Here is a 24,007-nt window from a genome sequence, read left to right as displayed (position 1 = left end):
ACTCGTTACTGCTCGTTACTCGTCAACAACCGATCGATAGTTCTTCGGGGCGTAACAAGTAAACCAAGATGGCTGCCTCAAGGGTTCTTTCTCGATTTTCTCGTAGAAGTACTACTGTCCCAAGGAGTGTAGGAATTAGATTTGCAAGTAAGGTATGCAGATAAGTAAATTGTGCAGTTATTGTTTGGTTAATGCTTGAACGTTTTCGCCATTTATGATGTATTTATGTGGATGTGTGGGAGGACGACCTCCCGGGACGACCTAAACATAAAACTTAATTTTGGGGAAATTGTTTATATAAGCTTGGTTAATTTGTATTGTATATCCGATATAACAAAACCTCTTAAAAAATAAATTAAATTCTAGTCAACTAACACCTAAATATATTAATCAACTTTTAACTTTAGCACATACAGGGCAAAATTACTTTACTCGATGTTGATTGGCTAATGAAGGAGGGCTATTTTTCCTTAATTAGAACAAACCATTAATTTGAACATGTGACACAGAGGGTCTGGACCCCCTACCCCTACCTCCCCCCTCCCCACCCCACCACCCCCTGGATCTGCCAAATCACTGTTATGGTTATTTCCAATAAAATAGTGAGTCATATTTCTATCCTGTTCTAGGATGTAAGAAATGGTTTTATTGACCTTGTAGGAAGGTATGTTTAATAAAATCGTCCTTGTTTTATAAGGGTAGCACTTATAGAAAGTGGCAAACAAACCTCGGCCCAAAAAACCCCTATTACTGGTTCGTCAGAATGCAGCTAAAGTTGGAGGACAAAACAAAAGAATTTAATCTCCTGAGAATTGAAAACCTTTTGTTAAGTCCTCTGCATTGCAACATTTTGCAAGGGGTCTATCACATGATAGAATTGCAATTTAGAAAAGCAAACCTTTTGAGAAGGGGAAAAAACAAAGAACCTGTAGAAAATGAAGAAGAAAATGAAAATGAAGCACAGGAATAACCAGCAAGCAGCTCTACTCACATTATGACAAGATGAAGGATCAAACCCATGACTGTAGCGATGGGAGAAAGTGCATTGCAGTGCACACCACCCACTCTTCCTGTTTATTCTTATTGCTGTATTTTTGAATCATTCAGTTATTAATTGAATATAATATGTACTGTATTAAATGTGCTCATTATATTATTATTATTCCATTCCAGAACCCCACTGATAAGGCTAAATAAACTTAGCGAAGAAACAGGTACTGTACATGTATTAATTATCCAACTATACTCCGTAGAGTGCAAATATCAGTGTAAATATACTCTACGATCATAATTTACTGTGTACATAATGCAATTTTCAATATTTGGTTATTAAATAAATCATAATAAATGAATAAAATATGACCCCCTTATTTAACCCTTTCTTTCATGTAGTTGGGTTTTTTCTCAAAGTAATTTGGGAAGGATTAATAAATTCAATATTTGAATAATGAAATAATTAATGGTACCTATGGGGGTAAGCTTGAGCCATTTTGACTGCATAATAATATGTATAATAATGATATAACTCAACTTACTTTGTCCACTGTTTAAATCAACTTTCAAATACTAAGCTGAATGAATAGACTTAAGAAGAAAAGTTAGATAAAGGAAAAGAAATTAAGGATTGAATGGAAGGAGCTGGGAAAGGGGGAGAAGAAAGAAGAAAGGAAAGAGGGATTGTTTTCAATGGAAAAAAGACTGGAAATAAATCATTGGCAATACTTGTACATATTTTCCTAGGTTGTGATATTACAGTAAAAGCAGAGCATATGAACCCAGGAGGCTCAGTAAAAGACAGGGCTGCATTATATCTTGTCAAGGAAGCTGAAGAAAAAGGTATATTAAATTCTAAATCAAATCCCAGGAATCCTGAACTTTTGGCCCTGTTATCTCAAACTTGAGGCCAGTTCCAATGGACTCAAGATGCTAAAATAATTTTACCTTAAGTTGATATTTCAAATAGCCTACATTTTTACAAACCTTTTCTTTGGTCCCCAGAAGATTGAATATAAAAACTTAACTATATTTTAACGTTTATCAATTCATCTACAGTACCTCTCTGTTCTGTTGAGGATTATACTGGTTGTAGACAGGCAGTTGCTACACACATTCATTAAGATTTTGATATACATAAATTATTATTAATTGGAGCATAAATAATTAATTATCATAGAATAATGAAGCTATGCATGTTCAGCCAGCACTACCCCCTCCCCCTCAACTATTCTAACTTATTCTTTTTTCATTTTTGTTCAAGGTGTTCTCAAACCAGGTGGTACTGTAGTGGAAGGAACAGCAGGAAATACAGGTATAGGCCACTGATGATATAAGATTAGACTGTTAACTGCTGTTTTCAATATTCTGCAAACTCTGTAGTTACAAGGTGAATGCTGATGCTGATTTTTTTTTATTTTGCTGCCGTCAATCAAAAATAATCAGTTGGTACCTTTTGTGTTATTGACTAGCGGCAGTGAAAAACCAATTTCATAACATGCCGTTGGAAAGTCTGAGTTTGCAGAATATGGAAAAACGCAGTGACAATCCATCTTTTTACTCCTAGTTAAGGTAAAGTTTTTTTCTTGTTTTGGTTGAGTGGGGAGTGGGAACAAGAAGCAGCACTTGCCCCCCACTCCCTTTGTGGGTAATCGTGTACTTCATGACCACCCGACACGTGTCGGTCAACTATCGCCTAACTGTTGGTCGACAGTCGCCCAACTATCGGCCGTTTGTTGGCCGACACTCAACCGACACTTCACCAACACTCCATTATCAAATCTTTTTCTCTTTGTGTTTCCAATTTAGCAAAAATACTCGACTCGACTGCTGGGATAAAAGAGGGAAAATAGTGATGGTTAACAGTCTAATATAAACCAAAACATAAAGGAAAATTTAAAAAATCAGAGATAAAGACCTTCAGATAATATATATTTAATTATATTTTTTCAGTCTCATATCCTAAAAGTCATGCATTCTGTTTGGCTGTTGGAGCAGACAATATTTTCTATCTGTAACCATGGCCTAGTATCCTGACTGCTTATGCCATCAGAGCTTTATTACTAAAACTAATGTTTATAACTATTTGATTGTGATATTTTTTAGGGATAGGTCTTGCTCACATGTGTTTAGCAAAAGGTTACAAATGTGTCATATTCATGCCAAACAACCAATCTCAGGTAAGATTCATCATATGCGCCCCCCCCTCCCAATTTTGGCCTCTATGCAGGCTAGACTAATACAGAAATCCTGGAAAACAATTGGTGGTTCTTACAGCTTATTTTGTTTGAACATAACTGACATGATAATATTTTTCCTCTAAATCTGTATCAAAGTGTTAAATTGATACCCAACGTAGGTTGGTGGTGATTCACGTTTTTTTTAAAACATTTCCTTCTCTTCAATAGAAATGATAGGCCTTTTGTGAAAGATTGACTGGTGATTGTTACTTGATGGAAAAGAAATTTGGACTTCCTTTATTCAAAGATTTTTTGCTGGATTACTAACGTCTTATTGCTACCTCAAGGGTTTTTCTCCGGGTTCTCCGGTTTTCCTCCCTGTGCAAAAATCAACTTCTAAATTCTAACTCAATCTAGATTGGCCTAGTTGAAAATTACTCTGTGTAATTCTAGTTACACTAATGATATATATATTATATTATATTATGTATACATATATATTATGTATATATTTTTTTTTTATCCAAGACTTTTTCAAAAATACTTTTTCCCCCTAAAAGATACTTTGGATTTCAAGATATGAAGCAGTTTAAAGTTTGTTTGCCATCCAGCAGAGCATTCCCAAGGGACTCTAGCTGAATTGATTGATTATCAAAGTCATATATCAGCATGTGACTGTTTGTTGCAAAAGGCCTATTGCAAGCTATCTAATATTACTAATTTTAAATAATTGCAGAAGAGTACTATAATTTTTATCTAAGTTTTTCCTAAATTTTTTTTTAATCCAGGAAAAAATAGATTTACTAAAAGCACTAGGAGCTGATGTTCGACCTGTGCCTGTCGTTCCATTTGATGATCAAATGAACTATAACCACCAAGCTAGAAGATTTACAGAAACATTAGAAAATGCTGTATGGACAAATCAAGTAAGTATTTTGCCAAAGATAATAGGTAGGATGGCTGGACTTATAGGACAACTGATTGACAATTGATTCAAGACTACTGTTAAATAATAACTGCTCAAACTTTTGAAGAAACTAATAGAACAGAACTAATGCAATCTGTATGATGGTGTAAACATTAATCCAAATATTGGCATATTACTACTTGTTTCTTAAATAGTTGATTTTGTTTTTATTTTTGCGTGATTTTTAGTTTGACAACACAGCAAACAGAAGGGCTCATTTTGAAACAACTGGTCCAGAAATCTGGCAGCAGACAAATGGCCAGGTTGATGCAATAGTCTTTGGTACAGGAACTGGTGGAACCTTGGCAGGTAATGAAATACTGTAGTTGTGATCAGAGAGTCAGTCCATCCATCTGTCTGACTGTCAGTCAGTCAATTTGTCAATTTATCAGACCATCAGTCAATTCGTTCATCTGTCAGACCATCTATTAGTCCATCCATCAGATCATCAGTAAGTCAATAGGGGGAGTCAGTCTGTCAGATAGTCAGTTCATTTGTGTGTCTGTCCATCATTCATTCAGATGGTATGTCTTGCATTTTGTTATGTAGTCCAACCATCAGTTAGTTTGCCAATCCATCAGTCTGTCAGATAATCAGTCCATCCATCCATCATTCAGTCAGATAGTCAGACAGACAGACATTCAGTCAATAACGTACATTCAGTAATGTCTGTAATTCAGATCATCATAATCAGTCAACTTAATATTGTTACTAAACATTATACCACAATATGGTTTTCTAATGAACTTATCAACACTTATTGTTTTTAATTGTAGGAACTGGATCTTTTCTCAAATCAAAAAATCCAAATGTAAAAGTTATTTTAGCAGATCCACAGGTAATCTAATGCTATGCTTTGGAAATGAAGGGTTTCAACTTTTTGTGTCTGCACTTCTTTCTATTTTTTTTTTTTTTTTCTTTTTCCAGTGTCCTCCTCCATTATCGTGTATGTATGTCCACTGAGTCAACCCAAACTAAGTCTATATTTCTCTAATGTTAGGGAAGTGTTTTATATAATTACTTCAAGATTGGTGAGCTTGTCAGAACTGAAGGAAGTTCAATAACAGAAGGTAATAAATTAAATTAAAATAAGATTATGGAAAAGGGGCTGCTCATTTTCATTTACCCTCTTTCCCTACCTCTTCCCTTCTCCCTTCTTCTTTCCTTTCCTCTTTCCTTGTCGGCTCTTTCTCTTTTCTTTTGCCTTCCTTCTGCTGCTCATTTTCATTTACCCTCTTTTCCTACCTCTTCCCTTCTCCCTTCTTCTTTCCTTTCCTCTTTCCTTGTCGGCTCTTTCTCTTTTCTTTTGCCTTCCTTCTGCTGCTCATTTTCATTTACCCTCTTTTCCTACCTCTTCCCTTATCCTTTCTTCTGTCCTTTCCTCTTTCCTTGTCGGCTCTTTCTCTTTTCTTTTGCCTTCCTTCTTTTGCCTTGCTCTCCCCTTTATTTTCTCTCTTTTCCTTCCTTCTCGTCTTCCAACCTCTTAGTATCCCATCTCTCTTCTTTCATAAACCCTTAATAATAATAATGCTGACTGCCACAGAGTGCGCACTTCATAAAATAGCAGTACCAATATACAAATAATACAAATACTGTTTGTCTGCAAACTCTGAACTCTTATTTGTCCAGGGATTGGTCAAGGCAGAGTAACAAGTAATCTACAAGGAGCACCAATAGATGATTCTGTATTCATACACGATACAGAAGCTATAGAAATGGTAAACGACTAAAATAATTTTCATGCTGCTTGCGCAATGATCCAATGGCGGATCACGCCATAATTTTAGGGGGGGGGGGCTAATTGAGTTTCTTCCATCAACACAACGAAAAACAATATAAAAAAGCATCGTTTTTTTATGCTGAAAAAAAACGATGCTTTTTTATATTGGGACTTCAGCTCCCTCCCCCCCCCCCCCCCCCCCCCCACTGGATACGCCCTTGTGATCGCATATATTTATTTAGTAATGGATTTCAAGATTGGTTATAGGTAGTACACTCTCCCCCCATCTCTTGGGTCTCTCCCTTGATTTGAGGATATTACTCTTTCCCCAAAACCAACACGCTAATTTCCAATTCCATCTAGTATGAACTTACCTTGCCTTAGCTTCCTTCGCAGCTGCATCAATAAAGGAAAACTAGCAAGTAAGCTAGTTGGAGTAGCGTTAGTGTATGAAGCTAAAAGAAAATGGTATAATTAGTTCAATTGAACGAAATTAGGCAAAAGAAACAGCTAGCTAACGCTTACACAGTTTCTTCTCCGGTTCCCAATTCTTTTATTGCTGACTCGGTGAATATTACTGAGTAAAATATATTTTGATTTGAAATTTCCAGACGTACTTTTTACTTCACGAGGAAGGTTTCTTCGTCGGAGCCTCGTCGGGTCTGAACGTAGCAGCGGCAGTCAAGGTAACGAACTAACCGTTATAGTTTCAGTAGGGATGGTCATTTTCATTGCAGATTTGGAATATACCTTTTAAATTTGTGTATCCATTGTCACCAGCATCTCTATTCTTCATCGTTACCACTATCATCGTTATCATGACCACCACCATCAACGTCACAAGCATCTCCATCATCATCACTATCATCGTTATCATGACCACCACCATCATCTTCACCTACATCTCCATAATCTCTATCATCATCGTCATCATCACCATCATCGCTATCGTCACCACCACCACCATCGTCACCAGGATCGTAATTTTTATTATCGCCATCACCATCTTCATCATCAACACGCGCCATCATCGTCACCAGTATTTCCATCATCATCATCACCATCATCACTATCACCAGCACCATCGCCTTCAGGATCTTCATCATCTCTATCATCATCACCATCGTTATCGATAGGCTGAAAATGAATTATCGGTTGTCTATAATCACACGCTAAGACCATGGCTATGAACTACGAACTTTCTGTACCGTCTTGCCCAGGACTACCGTCACAGTGCCAAACTATCTGGCTCAAAAAGTTATGTCACGGATCATATTAAATATCAAGGTCCCCCGCTAGTGAATCACGCCAGGTCGCGCCGGGTCGTTTTTCCACGCCTTGGGCCACATATCGGCGCGCTCGCGGCCGAGTTCTCGATTCGGTCAATTATTTTCACTTATATTTAAAATTTTTTTTTTTAGGACCTCCCTGAAAATCATTTTATGAGTGGAGTATCCTCATTAAATATTATTATTATTATTATTATTATTATTATTATTATTATTATTATTATTACTAGTTTTTAGTTACTTGCTCTATTCTTCCAACATCTAAAACTACCCGGCTCGTACCTATAGTTTTTTGTTTCGTTTTGTTCGACTTGTCGTTGTTGTTTTTTTTGTTTTTTGTTGTTTTTTTTTTCTTTTCGTTTAGTGGTGATTTTAATAAAACCTTATTTTTAGGTGGCCAAGATGTTAGGCCCTGGACATCTTATAACGACTTGTCTATGTGACTCCGGTCAGGTAAGCCACTAATATCCGGTAAACTGAAAAATGAAAATATAACTATTGTTTATCAGTTTTTCTGTTTAAGAAATACTCATGTGTTGATTTATTTTTATTTCTATTTATTTATGTTTTATTTTTTATTTTATTTATTTATTTTTTTTTTCAGCGCTATTTTACACGACTTTTTAACAAAAGCTGGATTGAAAGTAAAGGTAATGTTGGTCAGTTTTAAACTGCAAGTAAACTTCGAAGGCTGATTCGAGGGGTTTTTTCCAGGTTCTCTGGTTTTCCTCCCTCCGCAAACGCTATCAACCATATCCTGACTTAGATCATCGCAATGGTTGTTTCAGATCGTGGGAGAACTCACCCTGAGGGGAGGGGTCCTCGTCGGAAATTTCGTAAAAATGGCCCCTAAAGGTACCTGAATCTTGCCCAGGTGGGCGTGGCAACTAATTAGGTTTACTCCAAAAAAGTACCAATAATCTATTAAAATTAATGTGTAATTAATATAATCCCAGCTGGTATTACCTCAGAAACACCCTAAGACCTACCGGCTTTCTCTCTGTTGGTAGTTTTAGATTTGTGACACCCTAAGAGGTACCAAATTGCGAATCTGGAACCCTAAATGGTACAGTACGACGAGCATACCTGCTGTTTTCCATTAGGAGTGCCCCACCCCCCTCACGGGTTTAAAGTATCGATAAAGATGACGTTTGTTTGGTGATCAGAAGAAGATACTTCATGTAACCGCACTGAATATGTTTTATCTGTTGATTTTAGGGCTTCTCGATGCAATACCCGAAAAGTACCATCATTCCTTGTACTAAACCAGTGAGCCTGCATACAAAACGCTTGGAGTCGATGGACATTCTTTGAAACAGTCCATAAATTATCGTAATATCCTCTAGCGTAACCAAATCACACATATACTAAATTGATTTCACAATTACAATAATCAAAAGGGTAAAACAGCTAAGACCAATGAGGCTTCTGGGTAACAAATGACGCACAAATGCCTACTTTGGTCTTCCTGTGGTTTTCCAATACTAGAAAGGTAGACAGGAGGTAGAAAGGAAGGAAAGGAGCAATCCACTTGAAATTTTAGATATAATTGTCGAAAAACATCAAATCTATAGCCAGTAATAATTGCGTCAGGAGCAGGGCTCCTAGCATGTAGGCTTTTGTTCGTGAAACGTAGTTCAAATTTACCTCAGAACTAATGAACGATCGATTGAAGACTGTAATATTGATAGATGTTTGGAATGAGTATTTTAGATTAATAAGATGTAAAGATTGATAGTCCTTCAGTAAAGAAAAAATTATACAATCTGTAAATTCAATGTCCTATTTTTAAAAGACAAACTTATTAAAAACCAGTTTCTTAATCGCAAACCAATCTTTCACTCCTTTATACGCATCGTTATGGTTGTGACGCAGCGCTTGCGCAGAATGTACAAAGCTGCTCCATACCCAGAGCCTGCGCTTCTTTTGGCCTGAGGCGAAGAACGAGGGCTCTGATGAAAAATTGCAACGTGCCTTTAAGTGGTCATGCATCGGCGTTACCAGTTTTATATAAAATATCGTTTGATCTTATTCGAAACATAAGTTTGGCACTTCTCTTATCCATAGACCAAGATAGAACTAAATATTGTTTGCGGACGACTTGAAAATTCAATGTGGTATTATCTTAACATTCACTTAAAAATAACTAGGACCATACTTCCAGACATCGATTGCTGAACCGTCGTATGGCAGCGCGAAGCATTTACGGCTATGCTGGAGATTTCGGCCCCAACACCGCTATCCGGGATTTACAGACTGATCAGGAAGCTCGGCCGAAGCCTAAGGGAGAGGTTAGTCGGCCCCTAGACCGTAAATGATTAACCCCTTGCTATGACCAGCAGACCAACTAACCGCGTCTGTCGATAATGACTAACAGTCCAACGGCACTCTTTTCCATGTGGGATGCATTTGATGCGTTTTGGCCGCGACACGTAAATTGCACATGCAAACTTGCTGGGTGAGGATCAAAATCATTGCATTATTTCTAAACCTAAAACATTTTCTAGTTATTTTCAGTTGTTACCTTTAAAGATCCCATCAGTCAGGGTTTTTTGAATTTTGCATGATGAAAACACATCATACTAGAAGTAGAGCGAGAAAATAAAAAATGGGGTTCACCGATTTCGTTTAGCCGTCAGATGGCGAGGACGTCTACCCTTTCTGCTTCGATAAAAACGCGCGAGCAACGCAACACGGGAAGCAGTCAAAAAGCTGCCATATTTTATTAAAAATTAAATTGATCGTTACCAGAAGTCTAGATCTTATACTGATCATAGTGAGAAGTTAGTCGGCCCCTAGACCGTAAATGATTAACCTCTTGCTATGACCAGCAGACCAACTAACCGCGTCTGTCGATAATGACTAACAGTCCAACGGCATTCTTTTCCATGTGGGACTCTTTTTGGAAAACTGGTCGCGACGTATAGACTTCCACATACAAACTTGCTGGGTGATGATCAAAATCATGGCGTTAACAGTTCAGAAACTTATATGGGAGTAGAGAGTTTCTGGTTATTTTCAGTTATAGCCTTTGTCAGATTTGTTTTACAATTTTGCATGACGAAAGTTACATCATACTAGAAGCAAAATGAGAAAATAAAAAATGGAAATTACCTATTTCTTTTAGCCGTGACGTGTAACGTTGCCCTCTCTGCTGCGATAAAAACGCACGATCAACGCAAACACCGTAAAGCTGTCAAAGAGCCAGATTTTTGCAATCAATAGCAAACCACTCAGGAATTAGTCATTGGTGAGAGTCTGGCAGTAGGATTTTAGCTCAAGAAATGGTTTGGCCAAAATCAGTCCAAAATGGAAATCTTTCATGACCGCGCGGTGGGAACAAAACTCTAGCGCGTGCTAACACCAGCATTTAAAATGCTTAAATACCTGAAAAAACGTTTCAAAAATTTTAAGTCAGAGACAAACATTTCAAGTATTATGATATCGATATTTTACAAGTATTGAATTGCGGCAAAAGCAAACAGAATAATTTAATTTAATATACTGAGTAATAGTTGTTTTTACTGGCACGGCGGCCATCTTGAATTATGGCCGGATGGAAAGCTTAAGGAGGCAAATGTAAAAAAACTTTAGCGGAGTGCTTAGCTTTAATTTCCATTAAATCGAACCTATCAAATGTCGTTTCATCGAACGGTAGAGTATGAGAACATGCGTAACCAATGGGCCTTTCACATGACTTCAAGTCGCGTAAAAATGAGCCAGCTCAACTAGAAACCGTGGACAGCTTACTGCCTCATCTATCATGTACTACTTTTTCGTGGGATTCTACCAACTCACTAGATGCACCGTGCTGACGAGGCCCAATACAGGCCGAAACAGCTGTCCAAGGTTTCTAGTTGAGCTGGTTCATTTTACGCGACTTGAAGTTGTGAAAGGCCCATTGGCCCTCTTCTTCAGTCGTTTCATACGAGGCTCGTAATTTACGTATTACGCATGTTCTTATATGATTTTCGAGCCCATCCCACACGGCTTACCGCCTCATCTATCATGAACGGTAGAGTAGTTTATTAAGTATTTCCTTTCTTTTCCTTTGTACCTCGCTCCCTATATCTGTTCTTTTTATCGAGTTCGTAGCGTCTTTCGTAAGCTCGTTCTTTCCTTCCAACTGTAATTCAGTTCTTTTACAATGCGAACAATCGAACGTTTTTTATGATCTTTATTTATCTTTTAAATTTAAACCACAATTATTTACTAATGCCATAGCATTTATTTAGCGTGCTTCCGGGCTCGATCCATTTGTTGTGTCATCATGATTATACTCTATCTAAAGAAAAAAAGTAATGTTAGATTTGCCTATTTGTACACCAATAAGACCTAACCCTAATGACGCTTCATGCCTAAACTACAACAATCCCTTTCAAAAAAAACTGTTTCCAAATATTAAAATTCCTTTGCAAGACAATAGTGCCGGAAAACTAGCATAAGAAAAAATATTGTTTATCTTATGCATTAATAACAAAGACATATTTTCTTTAAGGTTGAGTATATATGTATAAGCGGAGCTATATGTTTTGGTACCGTTATATTATCTACATTTTGGGGCTATTCCATTTACCTTTTCGGACAAGGGCCTTTTGTAAATGTAATGTCATCAAGCGCGATGTCACTAAGATACGAGGACCCTCGGACAGATTCAAATACAACCTGTAAAAACAAAACGAAAATAAAGATATATGTAGATACCCTAGGGGTTTTCCTACCTCGTTGGTAGAATATTATAAGATTCTAGGAATTTAGGGTCTGTGGCCACAAGAAATTCAACTGTTACATTAAATTGCGCACTGCCTCTAATTCTTTGTTATGTCCAGAACTAACATTGCAACATTGCAACAATATACAATATTGCAACATTGAAAGCAAGAACCTTCATCGTGTGAACATGATCGAAATGTATTATTAATGAGCGTGGTGTGTGTTATATGCAATATCAGTTTTTAATGTTTTCCTGATCAAAATAATGTGTTTCGATTGTAGTAAAAGCCCTTGAATGAGACTTGCCATTGAAAAGGGCCTAAAAAATTGCCTTACCTTGTACGTATAGAACATGTTTGAAATATTAATCAAAGCTTGATGCCACTTGTTCTTTTGGTCGCCACTAATCTTGAATACCCTGGATAGAACTGGACTGGAAGAGCTTTTGATATACACGTTAAGCGACCCCATGGTTGCACCGTACATGTGATAGAAGAAACTCATGCAGCGACCAGAAGGTGCGGGAGGGAAGACCTTACTGACCAGGGTAGCTGTCTGACCTTTTGTAGTTGACGAAGAGGCTTCCACATACACATATGATCCTTAAAACACACAAACATAAGGAGCTATCATCATATAGTAGTTTATAATACACTCTACGAAATTACTCAAATCTGATTGGACAAGAGGAGTACAATTAAATTCCTTATAGTACACTCAACAAAATTACTCGACTTTGATTGGTCGAGAGGAGTACAATTATACCGTTAATTGTACTCCGTTGGAGTACCGAATTAAGTCGCTATGGCAACACGGCCAAAATAATGTCAAAACAATTATTTTCTATCATTTCGTACTTAAAAAACAGTAAATAAAATTTTAAAGCCGTAAGAACTAATCTTTTTTATGCATTTCAGTTGCGCGATGGACTGAAAATCGGCCGCCAAATAGATAAAGATGAACGGCGTCGCTTCGCATTTTTTACTGAAATTTTGTTGAGTGAACTATAAACAAAAAAAAAGGCTCGTGCAATTACAAGAACTTTCAAAACATTACTCGTGTCTATTAATTTCCAAATTGTACTCGAGATCGTGCGATTTCCTATACAAATTATACTCTGTAGGGTCCCAATTAAGTTGCTCAATTTTTTTGAGTGTGATTATAAACGAAAAATCGCACAATCTTCTCGTACAATTTGGAATTTATAGATACTCGTGATGTTTTGAAAGTTCTCAAATTGAACTCGCCTAAAGGCTCGTCCAATTTTGAAAACATTCAAAACATCACTTGTACCTATAAATTCCGATTTGTACTCGAGATCGTTCGATTTCCTATGCTCGGCTAATCTTAAGAGGCAATGTCCATTTCATTGTTTTTCTTCTTGTTTTACGGCTGACAACGCGCCATTCTTTCTCATTTTCTCCCATAGTGGCCTGAAAGTGTGTCTAATGCCTTACTCGTACTTCTTGCTGCGATACCTGCATGGGTGCATGGGTTCTCGTGCGCTTTCTCTTTTCTTTTTGAAACATGAGAGCAGGTCATCTCTACACATATCAAGCTTTACTCTATATGTTAGTGTCGAGGTTTGAGTAGAGAAAGCTCACTCCATATATGGTATGATCAATTCCATATTTGGATTGTGCGGAAAAGCGGCAAACAAAAAGGCCGTTTTCCGTATTCTCGCTGTTTGCCTCATCATCGTCGCGGATCTCGCCCCATAACTTAATCATACTGCGATGTGATAATGGCTTCAGTGAGGATATATTACGGATTCGACATGAACAATTTTGAAGAAAAAAAGAAAAAAAAAAAAGTAAAAAAAGAAAAACTTTGTAAAATCGAGGAAGGATACGGGGACGATGCTAACTCGTGGGTCTCCCTCGCAGACAACAGACACAGGGAAATACCCCACTCAGTGTTTGATATGAATTAACTACTCACCTAAACCTGAAGTATGGTCACTATTAGGTCCTGTGTTAGAACTTGGTGTTGAGCCTGACCTTCTGGTCCACGACAAAGTGTTTGTCCGCGATCTGGCCTTCCAGCCACACATATCTTGGTCGAAATTACAATCATCCTTAAGCACTGCTGAAATCAAGAATACATCAATGTATTGGTGATAAAAAAAAATTATAATAAAAAAGTAATAATAAAAATAATAAAAATGAAAATAATAAAAATAATGATAATTGTATTGTTTATTTATCAATGTAATTGCTTTTAATCACTGACTGAATCTTAATCCTTTTGCAATACATATACATAGTAACCTAGTAGTAGTAGTAGTAGTAGCAGCAGCAGCAGCAGCAGCAGCAGCAGTAGTAGTAGTAGTAGTAGTAGTACTGAGTTAGTAGTAGTACTACTGTGCCATGCAACTTAGAGTGAAGTCATTAAACCCGTGAAATTTGACTAATACACTTTAAGTAGACCCTAATTCCACTGTTTTCTTTCGCGTCTATTTGACTGTTACACATTGACTATTGTCATATCTGCTGTGTTCAGGTCTAGCTGCAGATACCAGTCTAATCACTGACTATATAAGGTAAAAATTTGAATCAATATTAAAATAGTACTAAATATCAGTGCTAAGATTCACATTTTACCATTGCATTCACTAGGGCTGCATTGGGCGGTTTCTTTTTCTAAGCCCTTTGCGTTAGCTCCAGGACAATTTGAGACATCTGAAGACGAGCAAAACCTTTGACGAATTTTTGTGCATCTTCGAATTCTTACACAAGGGCCATAGTCACTCCATGAGCTCCAACCATTAGAAGGACCTTCAGTATTGAAGAAAATGCGAGTCAGTACTTCAGAAAATATGAAATCTTTCGATCATGTTATCATGACAGAGCAAGTGCTTTTTATCTTAGGAATATTCTTTTAAAAGCCTTATGTCAAAGTAATAACTTATTTACGTCTTAAAGCATTACGATTAAACAAAGAAACAATACAATACAATACATCTTTTTTCACATTTCCTTTTATGATAAATTACATTAAATTATATATTTAGATCATTGAAAAGAAAGAAAGTACTTATTTTGGTCAAATAAATAAAGCTAAATATAAGTTGTAATGAAAGGAAATGCACTCCTCAAGGTAATGACATATACGTGGTCTGTAATGAGCAGATGTTGGCGTCCAAGATGAAATAGTCTATTTTTGGTTTCTTTTAGTTCTTTAAACCAAATTACAAAACTGTTGCTTTTAATTTCCTGAAGCTCATTTATTGTGCAAGAACCCAGGTTGCTCAAACGTGTAGTGAAGTGGCTATGAACCCCTTGAACCCCTAAATACATCATGTGCAAGGATTGATGAGGAAATTAGACAGCAACAAACGAAGCAAGGAATAAATAAATAGGCTGCTCTAGCTCTACGAGGAAGCTAGTAGATGTAACTTTCACCACTGCTATAGACAAGTCGTAAATTATCAAAACCTCGGCCGGTTTATACAACTCAGCCTACGGCTTCGGCAGATAACACGACCTTGGTCTTGATAAATTATTATATTAAGCTCAACCTCATGCAGTAGTTATTCTTTATCCGAATCTTTAAGTTGACGTCAGATGTAATGGTTTCAGAAGTGACCCTTGTTTTACAGCAAGGCACAAGACTGAAATACAAGGTATAAGTCTCACCTGAACAATCATACAGTGCATTGACCTCGAAGATGTCAGTTTGTGAAAACCCATTTCTTTGTCCCAGTTGCTGGTTTGGATTACTGATGGACTCTATTGTGGGTTTGCCGTTTCGGGAAAATTCGTATTTCCCATAATGCATGATGCTCCCTAGGTCATACGCCGCTTTCAGTCTGTCGATCTTACCATGGCCATATTTGTCAAAATTGTGTTTCTTTCCTGAGAGAATAAAGAATAAAAAAGCCGTCAAAGGATTGCTCAGTACTCCCCTTAACCCTCGGGATTTCACTTGAGTATTTAGGAGACTATGGTCAACTTTACAACATATGACAGGTTTCGTTACGAGCTAAAGTGGAGTCAAGCCGCCCAGAAAAACGTTTCTTCTTAGGTGTGGTTTTTAGCAGAAATCCGCCGACTGTTTTAGAATCATGAATTAGTCTTTTACCGGTGTGTTCCTCGATCACAGGGTTATGGTTAGGGTTAATTAACCTCAAAGACCAAGTGTCCCAAAATTCACAAATGCCAACGGTAAAGTATAAAGAATGTACAATTTAATGGGAGGTTCTCACATAGCGCATTTCACATTCTTATGATCAATGGAGGACTATTTAGTAGATAAGTATTATGCCACATGTGGGATAGACTGTTCTACTGGGAGACGACATGAGTAAAAAACGTCTGCGCATGCTCTAAATCCGTATTCAAATTATTCTTGCTATTGTAAAAATATGTAAATTTGACTTTCAAACATGCCTGATGAATCGGACTTTGTATCAAATTGAGCTGATCCTATACTCAAGAGCAAATCTTTTCGAACTTCGCCGTAATACAAAAGCTCCTTCATCTTGCTGCTCCTCTGCTCTTAAGGAATTAAAGCTTTTTCGATTTCGTGGCAAGCGAGGTGGTCATCGTACAGATCGTTCTACAATTTCATCATCACCTGCTTCAACAACAAACATTAAAATTCCTGCATCACTTGAACCTGCTTCAATTTCTACCTCAACTGCAAACTACATGAAATTTTGTCTCTTAAATGCTCGTTCAATAAACAATAAATCTCTTTTAATTAAGGATTATGTTGTTGAAAGAGACATCGATATTCTCGCTATAACTGAAACCTGGCTAAAAAATACTAATTCTGATTTTATTGTGCGTGATATTTGTCCTACTGGTTATTCGTTTTGTCATGTTCCTCGTCAAAATCGTACTGGTGGAGGTGTTGGCATAATGTATAAAAATAGCCTGAAAATCAATCATCATGTAACAATGTCTCACACGTCTTTCGAATTTATGGAAATGCTACTTCATCATCAATCGTCTACTTATCGTATTGTTATTGTTTATCGTCCACCCTCTTCAAATAGCTTGCTATTTAATGATGATTTCACTACTCTCTTGGAACGACTGGTTACATCTTCTGGCAAACTGGTAATTTCTGGAGATTTTAACTTTCACATCAATGACACTAAAGATAATAATGCTAATCGCTTCATGGATTTACTCGATTGTTTTAATCTGACTGTCCTTGATCCTGTTTCACCTACACATAAAAGTAATCACGTTTTGGATCTAATCATTACAAGATCTGATGAAAAATCTGTGACCAACCTTACTGTACACGATCCTGTTTTATCTGATCATTATGCTGTTCATTGTATGTTATCTGTAAACAAGCCTCTACTTCAATCAAAAAGCATTTCTTATCGCAAGCTTCGTGCAATAGATGCTGATTGTCTCCAACAAGATATTATGAACTCTGCACTATATCAATGTCCTGCTACTCAACTATCTGATTTGTGTACTCAATATGACTCTGTTTTATCGTCTATTTTAAATAAACATGCTCCTTTACGTTCTCGATCCATCTCCCTTCGCCCAAGAGCTCCATGGTATACTGACGAAATTCAAATTAATAAAACAAAGCGTCGTAATCTAGAAAGACGTTGGCGACGTTCCAAATTAGAGGTTGACCGTGAATTATATGTTGATCAATGTAATGTTGTTAAAAAACTGATTTTTGATGCAAAAATGAATTTTTATTCTAATTTGATTACTGATGCTGGTTCTAACAGTAATGATCTATTCCGTTCTATTGATCGATTGCTACACCGTATACCTGAGAAAAAACTACCAACCTCAACTTCATCCACAGATCTAGCTAACAATTTTGTTTACTTCTTTAAAAACAAAATCGTTAACATCAGAAATGGCTTCGTTCCTACGTCACATCTTTCAAATGATTTCTCTTATCTGGATTCACCTAAACTGGATTGTAAAATTGATTCATTTTCGCCTATCTCTATTGATGAATTATCAGCCATTGCGAAAAAGATGTCATCTAAATCCTGTAGTCTTGATCCTTTTCCTGCAAGTCTCCTACTTGGACATTTTGGTGCATTACTGCCTACTATATGTGAAATCGTTAACCTGTCACTTCAAACTGGTGTCGTTCCATCTTCTCTTAAAGTTGCTGTTTTAAAACCGTTACTGAAAAAACCATCTCTTGATCATGAAATTTTTGGAAATTATCGCCCTATCTCTAATTTAAAGAATATCTCCAAGATTATTGGAAAAGTCGTTTCCCTTCAGCTAAATGATTATCTGTCTCTGAACAATCTCCATGAACCATTGCAGTCTGCATACAAAACATTTCATAGCTGTGAAACTGCTCTTCTTCGAGTACAAAATGATATCCTCCACTCCATTGACAATCGTTCTTGTGTTGCCATGCTACTCTTGGACCTATCTGCTGCATTTGACACAGTTGATCATCAAATTCTTCTAGATCGTCTCCATACAAAATTTGGCATTTCTGGCATAGCTCTTCAATGGTTTAAGTCCTACCTCACTGATCGCTTTCAATTTGTTTCCATTGATGATTTTTCTTCTGAAGCCCTTCAACTTGATTGTGGCGTACCTCAAGGTTCTGTACTTGGTCCTTTGTTGTATCTCCTTTATACTTCTCCAGTAGCTGATATCCTCCGAATACACAGAATGTCTTTCCACCTTTATGCTGATGACACTCAATTATATATTCCTTTCTCCTGTAATGATGATTTGTCCCTTAATGATTCCATGAATCTGATTGAAAACTGTCTATCTGATATTGATGCTTGGATGACTACAAATAAATTGAAACTAAATAAAGGCAAAACTGAATTCCTGTTATTTTCTTCAAAGCACAGCCCACAGTTAACTCTTCCTTCTCTTCAATTTGGTTCTGATGTGATAATGCCCTCAATGCATGCTCGGAACATTGGTGTCATATTTGATACGCATCTTACTTTGGTTCGTCATGTGAATAATATTTGCAAGTCTTCTTTTTATCATCTCAGAAACATTGCTAAAATAAGAAAATACATCTCTTTGAAAACAACTGAAACTCTCGTCCACGCGTTCATATCCTCCAAACTCGACAACTATAACTCTCTGCTCTTTGGCTTACCAAACAAACTCTTAGATAAACTACAATCTGTACAGAATGCTGCTGCCAGAATAATCACTCTTTCCCATAAACATGACCACATTACACCTATCCTCGTTAATCTGCATTGGCTACCAATTGAATCTAGAATCAAATATAAAATCCTATTACTTACTTTTAAAGCTCTTCATGGCCAATCTCCTATCTATATCCGGGAACTCATTTCAGTGTATAAACCGAACCGTAATCTTCGTTCTGCATCACAAGTTCTTCTATCAGCACATTCTTATAATCTTAAATCTTATGGTCATCGCTCCTTCTCTGTGGCTGCTCCTGAACTCTGGAACTCACTTCCAATATCTCTCCGAAATGCATCAAGTCTAGCCTCATTCAAAACTGAACTTAAAACTTATCTCTTCAAATTAGCATATTCTTTGTAAATAATTTTATTTTGTCGTTGTCTTTGTCGTTTGTTTACTAGCGCTTAGAACAGATTTGTATTTGCGCTTTATAAATAAATATTATTATTATTATTATTATTATTGATCCTCGCAGTTTATGAAGCAACTTATTCAGGTGCAAATTGAAAAAATTTTGAGTCTTGAACGGGATTTGAACCTTGAATCGCCAGGGCACGGGTTCAAATCCCTTTCAATTTGCAGCTGCATAAGTTGCTTCATATACTTCGAGGATCAGCTCAATTTGATACATTATACAACCACAGTACAAATATATATTTCATATACATTCTCATACACATTAATCGGACTTACAAAATACCGAAACTTAGTGTCCATGTTTGAAACTTAAGGCTAATTCTTTTATATTGTGTTTGTTAATACAGTATCTTGGTCTGACAAAACTATACTCGCGAAATGTTTTTGAATACTCGGAGAAAAAGAACATTTATTTTCTCACTCAAACTCTTCTAAGTTCTTAGAAAACGTGCCGAAAATGCACGCATGTGCTATTGTAAATGTCACCGCACAAAAACGTTTGCGCATGTGTGCATTTCAGCACGTTTTCTAAGAATTTAGGCCCCGTCCACACGTATCCGGAAATTTTTGTATCCGCAAATTATTTTTTGTGGATACGAAAATGTTTGCGTCCACACGCAGCGTATTCGAATCGTTTTCACCGTCCACACGTATCCGTTTTCGTAAAATTTGCGTATACGGATACAAAATTTTGCGGACACGTGTGGACGCATCCCGTATCCGCAAAAAAAATTTGCGGATACAAAAATGTCCGGATACGTGTGGACGGGGCCTTAGAAGAGTTTGAGCAACCTCGTTCCTAGGGCCCTCTCGGCCCGACTCCAAAATAAAATGGCGGTCTTTTTGGAGTCGGGCCTGGGATGGCCCTGGGAACGACTTTGGAGTTTGAGTGAGAAAATAAATGTTCGTTTTCTCCGAGTATACAGAGAATTTCAAGACTGGAGTAATACAAATGTATAAGTGATTTTGGTTCGATAAAACGTACTTACTGACCTCGTGCAATGTTTTCCCACAGAACCTTCACGTATTGATCCCTGTCAGGTCTAGACTGTTCGTGCCAGAAACCCAATGCGTGAAGTAGTTCGTGCATGATTATCCCTTTGCGAGCGCAGCCTTGGCCAATTGAGACGTCTTGTCCTCCTCTTTTCCAGTAGATTTTACCGACGCTTGAATAACACCTAATTATAATTGCAATTGAAAATACAGAATTTTTTTTTTTTTTTTTTTTTAGCTTTTGCTTTTTGAAGATTGATTACTTTATTTTTATAAACGTAGCCTAAATTCCCATGATTTTTTACGTACTCAGATTTTTAAGAAATTCCAAGAGTTTTCAAGACCTGATAAAAATGTCCAAAATAACATGATTTTTAAAATATACCATGCAAACTCCGTGACACTGCTGGACCCTCCATTTGTGAGATCTTCAGTGTGAAGCCTATCATGTTCTTCAAGCAAGGTAGGGAGAAACCGCCGTGTGTCTAGTGTCTCGAAAAATAAATCTCTGCTATACTATGATTTGTGATTTTTGATTATTTTAAAGATTTGTTGGGAACAGAAACCCCCGGGGGGGGGGGGGGGGGTACTTTTGCCCGTTTAGGGTATGGATGTGCCAGAGTAAAAATCGCTGATATTCATACCCTGTTCCAGAGCAAGATCGCTGAAAAACCCTGTTCCAGAGAGGAGAGAGCGTGATTTTATATACCCTGTTTCAGAGCGAGCGCAGTTTTATATACCCTGTTCCAGAGTAGGAACGCTGAAAACCATACCCTGTTTGGCGGCACGTACACGTATAGCAAATATAGGGGAGTACCTCTCCCCCACCCTCGGGACAGAAACCTGGAGAAAAGCTAGCCAAAAACTATTGATAATTCAAATGTCTGATATAATTTATAGTTTTTTAAATAAAAAGATATAATTGATTACATTGTGTGAACCTTGCCAATAGTCTATGCTAAAATCACTCAATAAGAACTGTTTATCTTACCCTGATTTCTTCACAAACTTGATCCAATTTTTTTCATTTTTACGAGGGACAAATTTGACACAAGTATGCTTGTGGAACTCTGCAATGGCTTGTTGAATATGTGGACCAGCATCAGTGGCTGAGTGATAATAATCAATCATTAATAAATACATGGATGAGTGGATGGATGCATGGATGCATGGATGCATGGATGCATGGATGCATGGATGCATGGATGCATGGATGCATGGATGCATGGATGCATGGATGAGCCAACGAACGCGATCGAGCGAATGAATAAATGGATGGATACATGGATAAATGAATACATGAGCAACATGACTGAATTAGTAGATGTATGAATGGAATAATCAATAATTAGTGATTGATGAGATCGAGCGAACGAATGAAAATGAAAAATAAACACGAAAAGACACAAATGGTTTCTTGTGTATTTGTCTTTGTATGATGAATGTTCTGGTTGAGTGATAGCAACTATTAGTATTTTACTATTAGTATTTAGTTCGAATTTATTTCACGGTTTAATTGCATCCGCTCTATAAATAAAGTTTTGAAATCACTAATAATTTTTCGTCTGAAGAGAAATAGCAGTTTTGAATTAAGCGTTATATGGGATCACTTTTTACTAACGTACGACTTCTCAAGGACTGATCGATGACATAAGGAACAACTTTGGTCTTCCAAATCTTTGATCGATCTCTTCGAGCGTTTCTTTTTTGTTCTTGTGGTTCATCAACATCTCGGTTCTTCTCATCCAGAACTATATCACCTTCAAATAGGATCTCATCCACCTCTGTAAAATATAATAAGATGCATGAAGTTTCAAAACGGTCCAAAGTGAAGTGGTTAAGCGGTAGAAAAAATGTTGGTAGTTAACCGCTACAGAGTGGACGGAGAGCCTAAGGGGTTTCATTGGCCACTTGTGGAAAACCCGGACAAAAACCTTCAAAGCACATGATCAACAAACAACTTTACTCACGTACGACACGGAGCTCAGTTTATTCTCACGAGAAAAAAAACTTTTGGCACCCTCGTTAATTTATTCTCAATCACTTGAATGAGAGGCGAGGCGCGGGAAAAACTGTTCTTCCATTCAACCACGTGAGTAAGGCCGATTGGTGAAATTTGTAGCACATTGTGTTTGGGAAAAATAATTTGGATTGTAGTTGTTTTTTTGTGCATGTTGCTTTTGTTTTATTTGACACTTGGAATGCATGAAATCCGTCAAACCTTGAAAATCTGTTAAATTTTTTCAACTATTCAAATGCAATGCGATTGTACAATCACGCGTATCTTTTCTGCGCACGCACCATCGCCCAAACGATAAAAGAGGCGTCTGGAAATTTTTCGCTAGATGTCCACTAAATGACGTCCAGTTTTACTTCAATACAAGATGAACAAATAGTTGTATAAAGCATGGATACCTAATGCTGTAAAGTGAGCGCAGGGTTTGAGCAGGCTCAGCTAGGTCACCAAATTTACTCGTTTAAGCGCCGCCCTAAAATAAGTGCTTCACCTAAGATCAAAAATGTTATTAAGCGTCGCCCTCGAATAAACTCCAACCCCGAATTAACGCCGAAATTGAAACCCCCAAAAACATTTTTAAGATTAGGATAGACCCGTTTAAAATTAAAGCTGAGATTTGTGAGTTTTATCTCTGTTGATGGGTTGCAAACATTTCCATGAGAGTCAATAGACAAAATATGGCGACCATTTTTGTGCCGTTAACAATGGATCCTAATTAAAAATTGATTTTTTAAAAATCGTTTGTTAATAGGCAACAACGCCCCCTCCCCTCCCCCGAGAGGCCGCGATGACGTAACGTCATGCAATCGAAGGTCAAGGTAGGGGCTTGTTAAAAACGTGCTCCTTACCCCCCCTCCACTTCCGCCGTCGCTGCTTACTAGAAATATGGAAGAAGTATGCAATTAGTGGTTGCTAGATAATTATGCAAGTGTGGTAAAGAAATTGAAAAATTGAAAAATAGCATTTCAATGTGCAATGAGCAAAAGTATCATTTAAATAATTACGCCTTGATTAATTTATCTATCTGGATCTTGGTTGCTGCTAGTGGTTTGAAAAATAGTATTAGTTGGTCAACAATCCTTGGAAGAGGGGGGAGTCTCAATTGTGAGACAGGCTGGACAAAAACGGTTAACGATTGGAATTGTTCATCAAACAGTTACCAATCTGTTGTACCATAAGTCACGTCTCTCTGAAATAAATGGCCTTTTCAATCAATATCATTCAAGTTATACTGATTCAGTTGTAGCCCTAATGTAAATAGGACAATTAGAACAAATAAGCCATCCTCTAATGTCTGTCTTCCGCTTTTCAACAGAAATATTTGTCTAAAGAAATAACAAATAAAACAGTTTGATTGGAAATATTTATCAAACACTACCGAAATAACCTCTGTCGTACCATAAGCCAGATCTCACTGAAATTAAGTTTTCTTCCCATTTTCGACAAAGGTATTGTGTCTATGTCTATAAAAAAAATAAATAATAAAACAGATGAGTTTTCACAGGCATATCCAAACCTTATGTTTTTACTTTTTGCCCCCTTTTAAAGTATTTTAATGTATTTCTTTAATGTATAA

At 37.1% G+C, this 24,007-nt stretch overlaps 2 protein-coding genes across 2 annotated transcripts; one reads left to right on the top strand and one right to left on the bottom strand.

Moving 5' to 3' along the window:
* The first annotated feature begins 33 nt into the window (after positions 1–33).
* LOC116306710 (uncharacterized) lies at positions 34–8,979 on the top strand. Its single transcript, XM_089032056.1, has 15 exons — positions 34–152; positions 630–664; positions 1,174–1,214; positions 1,741–1,836; positions 2,258–2,308; positions 3,100–3,173; positions 3,962–4,099; positions 4,329–4,449; positions 4,917–4,978; positions 5,141–5,210; positions 5,770–5,858; positions 6,472–6,546; positions 7,543–7,602; positions 7,754–7,799; positions 8,368–8,979. The coding sequence occupies exons 1-15, from the start codon at positions 69–71 to the stop codon at positions 8,412–8,414; spliced, it is 1,089 nt and encodes a 362-aa protein (XP_088888182.1). The 5' UTR covers positions 34–68; the 3' UTR covers positions 8,415–8,979.
* A 2,369-nt stretch (positions 8,980–11,348) lies between these two features.
* LOC116306718 (meprin A subunit beta-like) lies at positions 11,349–23,607 on the bottom strand. The gene is made up of 10 exons (XM_031716810.1): positions 23,592–23,607; positions 22,040–22,198; positions 21,406–21,523; positions 20,415–20,599; positions 15,501–15,719; positions 14,466–14,639; positions 13,804–13,950; positions 12,199–12,464; positions 11,726–11,814; positions 11,349–11,434 (listed from the first exon to the last, which is right to left on the bottom strand). The coding sequence occupies exons 1-10, from the start codon at positions 23,605–23,607 to the stop codon at positions 11,431–11,433; spliced, it is 1,377 nt and encodes a 458-aa protein (XP_031572670.1). The 3' UTR covers positions 11,349–11,430.
* Positions 23,608–24,007: the final 400 nt, after the last annotated feature.

Source organism: Actinia tenebrosa, unplaced genomic scaffold, assembly GCF_029948245.1.
Source record: "Actinia tenebrosa isolate PJP-AT-01 unplaced genomic scaffold, QUT_ActTen_1.0 PGA_scaffold17__23_contigs__length_9995812, whole genome shotgun sequence".
NCBI classification, from domain to species: Eukaryota; Metazoa; Cnidaria; class Anthozoa; order Actiniaria; family Actiniidae; genus Actinia; species Actinia tenebrosa.
The sequence above is the reverse complement of the archived record's forward strand: the minus strand, read 5'-3'. Positions and strand labels throughout refer to the sequence as shown.